The sequence below is a fragment of the Girardinichthys multiradiatus genome, chromosome 20, assembly GCF_021462225.1.
Source record: "Girardinichthys multiradiatus isolate DD_20200921_A chromosome 20, DD_fGirMul_XY1, whole genome shotgun sequence".
NCBI lineage: Eukaryota > Metazoa > Chordata > Actinopteri > Cyprinodontiformes > Goodeidae > Girardinichthys > Girardinichthys multiradiatus.
In genome coordinates, this window is record NC_061812.1 from 53304148 (window position 1) to 53318365 (window position 14218).

General features: G+C 41.8%; 1 protein-coding gene across 2 annotated transcripts; it reads left to right on the plus strand.

The window, feature by feature from the left end:
- The first annotated feature begins 240 nt into the window (after positions 1-240).
- rpn2 (ribophorin II) lies at positions 241-11503 on the plus strand. 2 transcript variants are annotated; one of them, XM_047348434.1, is made up of 18 exons: positions 241-360; positions 713-903; positions 1030-1125; positions 2312-2487; positions 2588-2663; positions 2738-2872; positions 2957-3133; positions 3228-3346; positions 4256-4361; positions 6456-6547; positions 6655-6769; positions 6889-7083; positions 7168-7254; positions 7365-7460; positions 7830-7905; positions 9736-9865; positions 10417-10514; positions 10881-11503. In XM_047348434.1, the coding sequence occupies exons 1-17, from the start codon at positions 348-350 to the stop codon at positions 10466-10468; spliced, it is 1932 nt and encodes a 643-aa protein (XP_047204390.1). In that variant the 5' UTR covers positions 241-347; the 3' UTR covers positions 10469-10514; positions 10881-11503. The 2 variants fall into 2 exon arrangements, with proteins under 2 accessions (XP_047204390.1, XP_047204391.1); XM_047348435.1 differs by lacking the exon at positions 10417-10514.
- Positions 11504-14218: the final 2715 nt, after the last annotated feature.

A 14218-nucleotide genomic window follows, 5' to 3' on the forward strand; every position in this document is an offset into this window, starting at 1 on the left:
TATCTATACATATCTATCTCTATATATATATATTTATATCTATAGATCTATTTCTATAGATATATAGATCTTTAGATATCTCAGAGATTTAAAGAATATGAGTTTAAAGGGTATGACCAGCGCCATAGAAAGAAAAACTAGTCTGATTCTGTCCTGAGATCCGTCGCTTATAGTCATACCCAGCGACTAGTTTTGCAGGACGTTAATTCAGACTGCTCTGCATGCTCTCGTGCTTTTATTTTGAAAGCAACCCGTACAGCCGGAAGTCATCCATAACCTGGCAGTTTTCTCTCTGAGACACCGGAAGCAATCGCAGGTTTAGGTGACGCTGCATTAGACTGCAAGACATGATCCGGTCCAGTGAGTATATTGAGCTCATAAATGTTACATTTTGTGTTACGTGTTCGTCTGTTTGATATTATTTTAGTTATTTTTAAAAATGTTGTTATAAAATTAGACGAAAACGCTGCTTGCTGCTCGCTCTGCGAAGCTCACTGTCGATGTTACACCATTTTGCCACTTAGCTAACCCTTCAGTCGGCTGCGGAGCGAGCCTTATCTCATCGAATGATTAAATAAATGAATAAATGAATGAATGATTAACTAGAAGACAGTTTGTTGTATATGTCGCTCTCGTTCCTATGGGGTGGTTGTAGTGAAGCATACGTTCAGGCTAACCGGTGGGTTTGCTAACCTCGGATGTGTGTCCGCAGAGCTATACGGTTTGCTCCTCCTCAGCCTGGCTCTTGCTGGAGCTCCAGCACTCACACCGTCTCACCACCTGTCTTTGTCTGACGTGGGCCGGCTGCAGAACCTCCTGAACCAACCGTACACCGACCTAGAGTCCGCATACTACTCTGTGGTTGGGCTCACCAAGCTCGGAGCGGTTGTTCCGAATCCTGCAGTAAGATACTCACTGTCGTCGTGGGCAGAAAAACACCCATTATTCCAGTTACCATCTAAGCATTGAATGCGGAGATGATGTGATTATAATCCTAGATGCTAATTTCCTTCTAAATGTGTTTTCCAGGAAGTTTGTCAGTTCCTGAAATCCCAGCTTGATCCCAGTAGCGTAGATTCTCTGTTCTTCGCAGCTGAAACCAGTCAGGCCATTTCAGGATGTGAGGTATGATCATGTTGTCTTTCCAACTTTTACAGCAACTTTTGATGGATTATTAAAATTCCCTGGCTAAAGAGCGAATCCTTTCTTCTGAAAACCCTTCATTCATGATTTAGTTTTTGAGAAAAAAAACCCCCAAAACTTTCAGATTGGTACAGGGGTGGGGAATATATGATGAAATTATACATAACAATAATAACCAATAAACAAAAGCCAGGCATAAATTATGGCTATGGATGTTTTGATGAATTTCCAGTAGGACCAGTACCAGGAGTGTTTCATGAACACGTGTAAACCATTCATTATCAGAGTACCAACCCTCTGGTGTTCATACCTGCAGCGGCTGGAAATTGTTCATTTGCATCTCTTGTTTATTCCTAGTTTTATTGATCTCTTCCACAGAATCTGCAAACTAAACCTGCAACCGTCACCCATCTAATTTGTCAACCATTCAGTATTTCATATTTATTGCTTGGACCCTTTTTTTTTTTTTTTAAATAAAAATTATTGCTGCTGATACTGATATAACTCTTATGTTTTCATATTTCTCTTTATTTAACATCACATAATCATTCTCACCAGCACACACTGAGTAGTAAAATAAAAAGCAATGAAATAGAAAGAGAAAGGCGTACTAAATGAACAAAATTAGCATAACCCTGAAGTTAAAATGAGGGTCTAAATTGATTGTATGTTTTTTAATCTGTGTAAATCTATATTTCTTCAGTTTTCTGCTGATAAAACATGTTTTTTTTTTTCTATTTGGACTGTTGCTTTTCCCCCATAATAATAAAGAAAATATAAAATGTAAGTTCTACACTTGCTGAAGGAAAATGTGAAACGTTGATTCCTCCAGCAGCATTTTCTCACTCAAACATGGAAGTAAAACAAAATGACTTTTAAAAAGCTGTGCTCAGTTGGGCCAATCATCACCATGACAGTTAAAGTTGGCAGCTACAAACAGCCAGACCTCCAATCCATTAAAATTGGGCTTTTAGGTCTTATGAAAGATTTTTGGACGTGTTTTTGAAAATTCTCCAAAGGTCCATCTCAAATGTTTTGCTGGTGATGGTATGACAACAGCATAGAAAGTGTTTCCTGTTCTAATAGGAAATAGATTTTACCCCCACTACCTTGTATTTAATGCAGTGAAAATAAATGTGGTCCTAATGTAACAAATTGTGTTTTTTAGATCCCAGTATCCAATGAAACCAGGGACATCCTTCTGGCAGCAGTCAGTGAGGACTCCTCCGTGTCTCAGATCCATCGAGCCGTGGGTGCTCTCAGCACTTTGGAGCTTCCTCTAGCTTCACAGGAAGTTGTCAGTGCCCTCACAGCACGCATCAACAAGGAGGACAATGTTATGGCGTAAGTGTTGTGTTGATGTGAAATGCAGAAGCTTTCTGTGTAGAAGCTCCTGTGCTTTGAACACTATAACATACACCAACTGTCTGCTGCATTTGGACAGCATCATCTCAGCTCTGCAGACTGCATCCCGCCTCTCCCAGCAGGCAGAATTGGGAGGAATCCTGGAGGAGATTGAGGTGAGTTTTATAGCCTCCACTAGGTGGTGCTGTGTTGCTGCTCTGGAACAGGGCTGAGAATGTTTCTTTTTCAGGATCTGACAGCCCGTTTGGATGATCTGGGAGGCATCTACCTCCAGTTTGAAGAGGGACTTGAGGCCACTGCCCTGTTTGTAGCTGCAGCTTATGGCCTCTCAGATCATGTAGACATGGAGCCCCCCCTGAAGGAGGTAGGACTTCTGTGTGACAGGATTGAATCAAAACTTCAGTCAAACCTGCTTTTCTCTGAAACCTATGAAAACATGTTCTCACAGGACCAGGTCATCCAGCTGGTGAACTCCATCTTCAGCAAGAAATCCTGGGACTCTCTGTCCGAGGCCTTCAGTGTGGCGAGTGCTGCCGCCGCTCTGTCCAACAACCGCTTCCACGTCCCTGTCATCGTCAGCGCTCAGGGACCGGCCACAGTGTCCCACAACCAGCCCACCCTGCAGGTACAGCCTGAGTGCTCAGTGTCTCTGCCAACTGCATCCCTCTCAGTGGTTTATAACGTCACACTGATGTCATCCCTCTGGGTGTTATTCGCAGCTCCTCGTCACTGATGTCATGTCTCAGCCTCTGGCATCAGCCAATGTGATGGTGGAGTCTGCGTTTGCTGTGGCCTCCAAGAGCGTGGTCCTCAACCAAGCGCCTTTCACTCATAATGAGTACGTATGATCAGGCTGATAAATGCTGGCTTCACCGTAGGCTACCAGGGATGTTGAACCAAAGCAGGACAGGACACTGGCTCATGGAGCTGGATCAGCGCTCAGCCTCAAAGCTTGATAGTTAAAGATAATAAGGATTGACTATAAAAAAAAAAAAACAGCACTTTCTGTGAGAATGCATGAAGCAAACATCTTTACAGGGTTCAATTGTACTATGACCTTTTTTTTTTAACTTTTTTATTGATTTTAATATACATCCACAAATGACCCTCTGTAACAAGTCTTATAGGAAAAAGGAGGAATTCTGCAGAAAAGATGGACATTTGATACAACCTTAAAATCATTTACATTCCTTAAAACGCCTCAAAACTTCATCCTTTTAACGGAACAATAAAAATACCTGCATATTTACACTAAATATGCAGGTATTAGTTAGCCCTTAGTTAGTGCTTATAGCACTAACTAAGGGCTTCACAAATTCAGATACTGTTCAACAAAATCTGATCTCAGTGGTTATTAAAACATCCGCCCAGTTTTCCAGTAACTCTTAACTTGGACAGAACTGTCAACCTTTCCATCATAAATAATGGGACATGACCTCAACCCAGTCTCCCCTCTTAGGAGCCTCTGTCTTCAGTCATTTCCTAGTAATGGGATGTTTACCAGCCATTAACATGATCCTAAACATTCATTTATCTGCTGGACTTAATATTAGAAGAATGCTGCCAAAGGAGCTTAAATCTGAGTGGAAAAGAAAGGGTTGGGAGGAAAGTGTTGGTTAATTGCATCTGCAATTTAATGGCAATATTTAACAATATAGCAATGATATGTTTTTAATAATAGTTAAATTTCATATTGTGTGGGCAGCATTTCCTCAGCTGATCACATGTTCTCTTTTCCTGTTTTTAGTGGCATCTTTGAACTGAACTTCATGTCCAGCCAGCCAGCTAGTGGATATTACCAGTTCACCATTGGTGTGACCGGGGACACCCGACTGGTGGCCAATCATGTGGAGGTAAGGTCAGCCTCACCTGTACATCTACCACCTGGTCCCTGTGTCGTATTCGCCATGTTTAGGTGAAAAGTAGCAGTTTGATTATGGAGGAACTTTGCATAGCATCACGTTTGGTATCGAGTCTCAATAATTAATATCCATCTTTGAATTTAGTATTAGTGCTAAATATATGCATATTTACTCCTAGCTCCTGTTGTAATGCTCATAAAATGTCTGCAAGGGTGTCTGTATGTTTCCGTGTTGGCAAACATGCTCATGCTGTCATAATGTACACTGAAGTCGCCATCTTGCATTTTAGGATGGCCACTATTTTCCACCCGCAAGTCTTTTTTTCTCACTTTCAGTACGACAGGAAAATAAGGAGACCACGATACGCTGCTGTGAATTGTGGGAAACATGTTTGTATTTCGCCTTTATTTATGCAGGTAGATCTCATTTAGACAAGGTCTCATTTCCAAGAGGGACCAGTTTTAAATATATGTACAAAACAACATGTTGAAACATCCTATAGTTATTACAGTTCATAAAATAAGACAATAGCAATAAACATTCGGAACCGGAGCGGCCTCCTTGGTTCATTTAAGCTGCACCGCTTCAGGTCCAGCTGTAGTTTGTTCCTGGTTAAAGGGGCATTGCAGGAAAAGGTTCTGGACGTACTGAAGGAGCACTAGCTTTAATAAAAGCTTAAGCGGAGACTGTAGATACTCTGGTATACATCGGCCATTAATTATTCATTAAAATACCAATGTACTAGTCTGTGAGTGGACAGTAGCGCATAACGTTTCTGAAACCCCAGCAAGTAGGTTAGTGAAGGAAGATCAGCAGATCAAATACAGAAATATATGCATGTTTTTGTTCTCCAGGTAAAAGCAGAATGGAAAACACACAAAGTCCCTGCTGGCCTCAACAAAACTGCTGGGTGTCTGATTCTCTTTTAGTTAACATTATAATAGTGTAATCTCTTCATTGTCTGTTGGTTCATTTTTGTAACATTTACCTGTTGAATTAAAATCAAACTTCTTTTACAATATAAACCTAGTTTATGAGTTATAGAATCAACAGGGCTGAACTCAGTGAAAACAAGTTATCTCTATTGGCCAGTAAAGGCGTGATGTGTGACTCGTATCAAAAATGATCTCCTGATCAAACACACACACGTTCTGACCTGTAAAAAAAACACACACTTCACATATAAAGACTAATAATAGCAGCAGCTGCTTGAGTCCTGCTGCGTGTGTTGCTGTCTGCTTGGATCAGAGCGCAGTTGTACATCCAATCAAGAGAGAGAACACACACGCATGAGTCAAAGCACCTCTGGAGACAGAGTGATCTGATTCAGTTTGTCCTTACATGCGGTAGTTTTATGATGCGAAAGTTTCCACACCCCTAGCATGTTTTTACGTTTAATTCCGTTTGTAGCGATCATAATTATTGATCTCTTTTTAGCCTGATATCAGACGCAGAGAAATGGCCGTCTAAGTAAACGGCCAGGCAAGGATAGCATTAATCAGAGAAGCAGGATGTTAGTTGAACTTCACAAATCTGGCCTTAGAGAGTTATGATGTCACAAGCCATGTAGGGAACCCAGCAATCATGCAGAATATGGGCCTGTGGTCAGACGGATCAAACTTGGAATGATTTGGACCACATAGAAGATCTGTGCTCATCACTGTAATCCAGGGGCGTAAACTCCAGTTGTCGAGGGCCAGGGTCCTGCAGCGTCTGGGTTTGTTCCAAGTCCAGTGCAGCATAATGGGTGACTATGGTCCAGTGGGATGAGTTGCCCTCTTGCAATGTGAAAGTTATTGGTTTGATTCCAGTGTAGTCCGACACAACCTCTCCAGTGTAAAGCACTTTGAGTGGTCCGTCGCTGTATAGATCCAGTCCATCATGCATTCACGTTCTACACAGTCCCACTAATCACCTGAATATGAGGTTCAGGTGTGTTGAGGCAGAGCTGCAGGACTCTGCCACTATTTCATGGTGGTGGTAGTATCATGCAGTGGGGATGATGGAGCTTTATACAGAAACAGGTGGAGGCTGTAAAGGAGCTAATAACTGGCTAAGATGTTCATTTTAACTGTCACCTTGCAGCTGAAAGTGAAGGTTTCCACTGAGGTTGCCATTACCAACATGGACCTCTCTGTGGTGGATAAGGATCAGAGCATCGGCACAAAGACCACCAGGTCAGGGAACACGCTGGATATCTGGAGCTGATGTTCTGCAGATCTAAGAGGCCGAATATTATTCACTGCTTCATGCTTTTTTTTCTTGCCTTGGTTTGATAATGCAGGGTGCAGTATCCCTCCAAAGCCAAGAGCTCCTTCACAGCAGACAGCCACCAGAACTTCGCCATGTCCTTCCAGCTGGTTGACGTTAACAATGACCAGGAGCTCACCCCTCACCAGGTATGCAGTCATACTTCAAACTGTTTCTGCTCTTATAATTACTGTTGCGACCAGGCAGTCATTAAATTACACAGCTGGCTGGCCAGGAAGTTAACATTAGACGTGTTTGTCTCCATCAGACCTTTGTCCGGCTGCACAATCAGAAAACGGGCCAGGAGGTCGTGTTCGTTGCCGAACCAGACAGCAAGAATCTCTACAAGTTTGAGTTGGACACGGCTGATCGGAAGTCAGAGTTCGATTCTATGTCGGGTACCTATTCCCTCTACCTCATCGTTGGAGATGCTACCCTGGAGAACCCCATCTTGTGGAATGTGGTCAGTGTCTACCCAGGCTTTGTACTGGGAATTGTAGTTTCTCATATATAGTGTTGCTGATGTTGGCTTGTAATCTCTCAACAGGCTGATGTTGTCCTGAAGTTTGCCGATGAGGAAGCTCCAGCCGCTGCTCAGCCCAAGACCCTTTATGTACCCAAACCAGAGATTCAGGTAATACCCTGGCCCTCTTTATGCCCGGTTTACTGGATCATGATGAGAAAGGATTGAACAGTCAGTAGTTTTAAGTCTCACTGCTGTAAAATCTTTTGGTTTCTGTGCAGCATTTGTTCAGGGAGCCGGAAAAGAAGCCTCCAACAGTGGTTTCCAACACCTTCACCGCCCTCGTCCTTTCTCCCCTCCTGCTTCTGCTCATTCTGGTAATATTCTGAGTGTTCTCTATTTTGTTCCTTTATCTTTTGGTCTGTTGTAGTCCAGAAATAGCTCTGAAACCCAGGTAGAAGCATACCTAGTTTCTATTGTTATCCGCAGCGCCACTCGTGGAGCATTAGTTACTTTTGTATACATGATCCCATTTTCAGTAGGAACATGGTCAATGGGATTGTCCAGTATAAATATGATGCTTGTTTTAATCTGAAAACACAATACTGCCATTTAGTTTTTTTGTCTGCTGAGTATTAGGTTTTGTTGCTGTTAATCGTTGCCCTTTGTTAGCGATAAATGATTTGTCCAGCTCCTTTGTCTGAGTAAAAAAAGATCTCATTGTTAGTTTCTCCTCTCTTGTCTAGTGGTTTAAGCTTGGAGCCAACATCTCCAACTTGAGCTTCTCTCCGAGCACGATCCTGTTCCACGTGGGACACGCAGGTAAGCTCCGATGGTTGTTTTACAGGTTCTCCCCTCTTGTTCCATGTGTCTTCAGTCCTAGCATCATGTATGATGCTAGGACTGAAGACACTGTTTCACATTTTCACATGTTCCAAACTCAAAATGTATTTTTAAGGAGAGTTTATGTGAGACCAGCTCACAGTTGAAAGAAAACGATGCAAAAGTCTGAAAAGTGTGGCATTTATTTTTCAGCTTGTATATTTTGTAAAAAATAAATCCAGCTGCAGGTTTTTTACAGTGTGTCTCCACCAGCTCTGCACATCTGGAGACTAAAATTCTTGCCAGTTTTTCTTTGCATCGTCTCAGACTCGGTCTGATTGGTTGGGTCGGGCTGTGTGCTGAGCCAAACTGATGCATCTGTGGAACGCATCCTTACAAGGTTTCCCTCCTCACATCTGGACTCAGGTTTGTCCATGGTTGTCCAGGGTGATTCATGTGCCTGCGGCTCCAAGAATACGTTGATTATGTCTGCAGGTAAAGCTGTTACAGGTGCTTCCACACTGAATGTGGCACTGCGCTCCATGCATTTGCATCGCAACTCAGTGAAACAACAGTTAGCCCTACGCCAATAGAGACAGGATATCTCTGATTCTGGTGCAGAAACCAGATGGTCAATGTGGAAACGGCTCCTTCACAAGCTCCACGGTGCTCTCTGAACCGCAGGGTCTCTGCATCATCTTCCCCTCTGTCTCACTATACCAGGCTTAGTTCTGGTGTTGGGTTTAGCTCAAGAAATGTTGAGAACTCGGCCTGTTTTTCGCTGCTCTCTGCTGTAGATGAACAGCAATGTCGATGTTGTTTTCATCGTAGCTCCACAGGGTTCCCAGCAGACTGCTGTTTTCAGGGTGGAAGCATCAGATACCTCTGACTGCAAAGTCACTGTTGATGTTGCGCCGTCACGCTAAGCTAACCCAATCCAACCCAGGTTACTGCAGAGGATGGTTCCTTCTCTCTTCTGATAGATCTAAACTTCTAACGTTTTTGGTCTTTTCTTCCAGGCACCCACTCATTATCTCCCATCTCTCTCCTTCACAGTTAATGCCAACAGAAACAAGTTGTGCAACTCAAATAACTGTCCCCTGTAAAACAAATGATTGTGTCGGGGGAGAAATTAGGCAGTTGGAACATCATGAAGTGGTATGAAAAAAAAAGATTTTGCCTGATGGATTATTTTTCGATTGAATCATTCAGGGAATCGTTGCGACCCAAGTGTCAACCATTGCCTAAGCTGACAGTTCAGATGAACGGTCATGTCTTAGTCGGTGTGCAGCTGCTTTCACTCTATCCATTTTGAAATGAGGGAATGAGTGTGCTCCGTGAGATGTTGTAGATGCTAATCCCGCCTTAAGCCTGTCCACAACCACCTCCTTGACCTTCCTGCCATGTGTCGTGGTCTTCATGCTGCTGTTTGTTCATTAATATTCTCTAACAAACCCTTTTAACAGCTGGATTTATACTGAGATAAAATAAAAAATGGGGGGAGTTCATTTACTCAGGTGGCTTCTAAAGGCAGCTGACTGTATGCTGTTTTATTTAGGGGTGTCAGAGTAATGGGGGCTGAATACAGATGTTTGCCACACATTTCAGATTTTTATTTGTAGGGATTGTTGACAAAATATTAGTGTTCAAGGAATATGAATACTTATGGCTCCTGTGTGCTGTTTTTATTCCTGTGAAAGCAGTGCGATGAACAGGGTGTACATTATTTTACTTGGATTGTGCCATCTCTAAAAATAAACTAAAATGGATCATGTGGCTTTGAATTTTGTGAAAGTGAATTCTTGAGCCTTCTCTGTGGTGTCGTTCCAGCCTTGCTCGGCCTTATGTACGTCTACTGGACCAACCTGAACATGTTTCAGACTCTGAAGTACCTGGCAATCATCGGCGGTGTAACTTTCCTTGCCGGGAACCGCATGCTGGCCCAGAAAGCAGTGAAGAGGTACGTATCCTGATGGCGCCTGGTACAGCGAGTTCCTAGAGAGTCCTTCATCCCGGAGAGAGAAGCCGTGCCCCTTTCCGGTGACGAGGGCTCTGCTGCTTTTGGGCCTATTTGTAATTTTTAGCTGCAAACCTGAAGGAAAAATAGCCTTCTTCTGTCTGTGGCTCCTTAATGGGGCTTCAAAGGATAATTTCAGTCCAAAGGTCTCTGACAGAAGAAGAGCTCATGAATAGAAGGAGAGAAGCATAGCAACAGAGTGATGATCAGAGTGGCCAATTTTTTCCCCATCAGTATGTAGAGCTCTTCATGGGCCGAAGTGAGCAATTTGTAGCCTGTGTCACTGACTGAAGAGGTCACCTTGTAATTGGTCACTTTCACTGCTCTGTCTTACAGCAGCCCATTGAACCCTGTTTAACAAGCAGGAATGTTGCAGTGAACGATCTCCCCAACGTTGTTTCCCAGTCAGGACGTTTTCCTTCTGCCTCCTTGAAGCTGCTCTGTCTTTTTAACCCTTCTATCCACACCTTGCTGTCTCTTTACTCCTCTTTCAGGATTGCTGCTGAGCAGAGTAGTAGGTTGGCAAAGTATAGGAGCCTTCGGTAAAGCCCCACTTTTGTAAGATAAGAGTCGGTTCTGCTTCCAGGCTCAAGTAAGGGCATCCTTTGAGACTGCATCCACACTGCATTTCCATAATGTCTGGCAGTGTGCATGGCTGTGTGGTGCTCTCATTCTAACACCTCCGCCCTCCCCGGTTTGTCTTTTCACTCATCCCATCATGACCATTACAACCATAGCAGCAACATAGTAGTCCTTCCATTGTGGTCTATGATCATGGTTCTGGTTGTATCACAACCTCTGTTTAATACATTCAGTGCTCTACAAAGCATCGCATTATCTTCACTTTTACATTTGAGGATCTATAGGATGCCAGATGCATGACCTGCTTCACTTATAAGATGAATAATTAAGGTCTTCATTCATCCAATAATAACTGTTTTCTCCTTTTTCCCCACAGAATGGAGAAAAAATAAGGGCAAAAAAAAATTTAAAAGAAGACAGTGATGGTGGTCTTTATTTTTGTTTGTTTGCAACAAAATCAGACTGTGGAAAAAAATGGCACAGATGTTCAAGAATCCAATTGATGGTTTAAACATGCAGTAAGACTGCTGCCAAATGGAAGGGGTGGAGACACGACATCGTTTCTGAAAGACTGGACGAACACGAACAGGTTCTCCTGCAGAGGCTGGAAAGATACTGATCATTGCACTTCACCTTCCTCTCATCTTTTCTTTTTCTTCAACACAGCAACGTTTTTCAGTGAGCTGGAATTTTTATTGGTGGTTTCTTAAAGAAATTTGGGTTTTGTCTTTTTTGTTTTTTTGTTGTACATTCCTCTTTGTTGGTGCTCAGTGCTCATTTCACCTCAGAAAGGAGCTGCTTCTTCTTCATTAAATATTCAACTATTGGACGTAGCACTGACACCTGGATTAAAATGAACCGTGCTGATGTGTTTGCCTCCGGTACTCTTCTATTTTCTACAGAAAATGCTCCCATGAAAATTTGTTGATGATACAATATGGGCAGTTTCCAATGTTTTTGTAATGAAGACGCGAAAATAAAGAAGCTGTGGTGAATTTATACCCGTTTTTTAAATTGTTTTATTCTTATATGAAAAGAAACTAAATGTTTAGGAATGATCTCTTAGCACTGCTCTTAAACTGCTACCTTTCTGTCAGAAAAAACATGATTTCAAAAAAATATAGGTAGGCATACACATGGGTAACTTGCACTACATTTGTTTCATTTATGTAGAATAAAAAAATTCTAGAAAGATGTGTTGAAAAATGTCTGAGCATAGAACCTGTGAAATCTGAAGAGCCCTTCTGATCTTGAACGTTGAGGTGAGGTATCAGTGTTTCTGACCAGGATGTCCTACAATGTTGCTGTTTTTTTGCCATCTTTAGTAGGATGAAGTCCTAATACCATCACCAATTCACAAAATAAAGATTCCTAACTAGGGAGGAGGCAATTATTGGCAAAACGTTCCTGTGATGTTAAGCCATTTTAATCAGATGCCAGAGAAAGTGTCAAGAGTGACGGTTTCCCTCACCATATGGAAAATAGAGAAAGGTAGCAATGCCATTCCCCGGACAGCTGCTATGCACTGCTGGTCAGTTGGCTTAAACTAAGGTCCTACACTTTTCCTTGACTTAAAAGAAAAACAAATCTGTGTAAAAATAGAACCAGTTGTTGCAGTCATTCAACACCCCTGTTAAAGCTAGAAGCTGGTAAGCAGCTGACTGCAAGGTTGCTACCTGAGCAGATAGCCCGGCTAGTAAACCAACTAATAGCTTGTTATACTTGTGTTACTCTACGTAGACAGAGTGGCGAAAAGGTTTATTATTCTGTAACTAGTACTACATTTAAAGGGAATTTATAATAAAAAAAATGTGTTCAGTTCTCTATTTTAGCAATTATAGGAACAGCTGTTACTTGTCTGTGTAAAAACCATGATATAAGGCTTTTACACAAAAATCTAAAACAAAATATATAACATGTTACCTTTGTATGTTTGTTTAATGTTATGGTGTGAGAATCTCAGAGTGGACCATGCTCTTGTCGGCAGGTGAAAACTAGTTTTGGCTTTTAGTCATGAGTTAGGGTGAGTTGTTGTCTTGTATGTCTCCATGCGATGACCCTGCAATGAACTTCTTAATCTGTCCAGGCTGTGCCAAGCCTCTCACCCTGGCCCCCAGGCCAGTCAAATGAACAGAAACAGATGCATAAAAATGACAAAAAGATCTAGACAAAAAATTCACAAAAACCAGCGTTTAAATGGAACAAATTAAACAGAACTCTGCTGCATCTCAGATACCCCAAAAAGAAGAAAGGAACAATAACGTTTTGGTAAGGGTAAGTCTGAAATGCATTGTATTCTAGCAGATCTTCATGAGAGGAATTATATAAAAGGAATGAAAGTAGCTGATAGATTTAGATTCTGTCTAAATGAATCATTTCTTGAAAGGGATGCCAAAATAACAGCAGTGTGGAGTTCAGTCAGTTCATTCATTCTGTGATAAGCAGGTGTCAAACCAGAGCTCCAGGTTTACAGGGGAAGGCAGCAGATGTTGGACATGGTAGTTGTGCTTTCTTCTGTTAAAATCTGAGTAAAGTTGGTTGTTTCAGACATTGTTCAGACGAACACCACAGACTGCTCCGCTAAAACTATCCCTAGTGCTTTAACATGGAAACTAAAACCAAGAACACATGGATGAGAACCAAGAACTATCCTTCCAGTGATCAGTTTCAGGGTGATCAAATGAGGTCTGCAGTGGTGTGGGCTAGGCACTGACAGAAGATGTTTCCAAGTGTAGATCCTAATGTCTTTGCATCTATGAAAAGAAATGCTATTGTAAAGATATTTAGCTTTCTTTTGTTTTCAACACATCTGTAGGTGTTTAGATTAAAAGCAAATTTAGTTCTGTTTGGTTTAGTTGAATCGGTGCCAAAGCTTACAGAAATACCTGCAGTGTTAACACCTTAGCTCACCCACATCCAACTCTTTATTAGAGGTTCTGTGGTGCGGACCGGCTACCATTGTTGCCACAACTGACTATTACAGGATAATGGTAAGTTCTAATAGAGCAGCATAACAATAGGGTTCAAAATCATCAGGCAGTAATGGCTGTTAGCAGTAGCTGTATAGTAGCTGGACTTTAGCTGACATAAGACAATTGAGCTAACATCCTCATGTTAAGAAGTACGTACACTATGTTATTATTTATTAAAATCCATGATTCAGCATCAACAACCTGAAATGGATGTTTTTCTGCAAGGCATTATCATTTTCTCACACACTTAGAAGATGTATTTACAGCATTGCTTCAGTTTACTGAGGTTTGCAGGTACAACCCTTCAAAGCATTTCAAGCGGCTCAAGGCAGTGGTGTCTAATGTCTTTGGCACATAGGCAGAAATCCTCAATTTACAATGCTAGGGGGTAATCATCCTCCAAAAACACTGAAATAAATGTACATTTTTACCTGCTTGACAAAAAAACAATCATTCAACAATATTAAGAAAATTAACAAAATTGACTTTTTGTTGCAGCAACGTGGGGAGACACACAAAAAGCCACTGAGAAGTTGAGGTTGGGGCTGGTTCTTGTGTGAGACACTCATTAAAAAAGGATCGGTCTTGTAATAGTATAAAATAAAATGAATGAATGTGTGTTTTACCTAACAGTTTCAATTTTTAAACAAAAAATCTGTACAAAACTGGTCCATCTTCATCAACAGCCTGTGCTGGGCCATTCTTTGGACAACCCTGGCTTAAAGTCTGGACTTTGACTTTG

What these genes read in the sequence shown, in the direction of transcription:
- rpn2 (XM_047348434.1), top strand. An exon ending in AAGGAGGACAATGTTATGGC is followed by an intron (nt 2,488 to 2,587) that starts GTAAGTGTTGTG and finishes GCATTTGGACAG; the next exon opens with CATCATCTCAGCTCTGCAGA. An exon ending in AGGAGCTCACCCCTCACCAG is followed by an intron (nt 6,770 to 6,888) that starts GTATGCAGTCAT and finishes TGTCTCCATCAG; the next exon opens with ACCTTTGTCCGGCTGCACAA.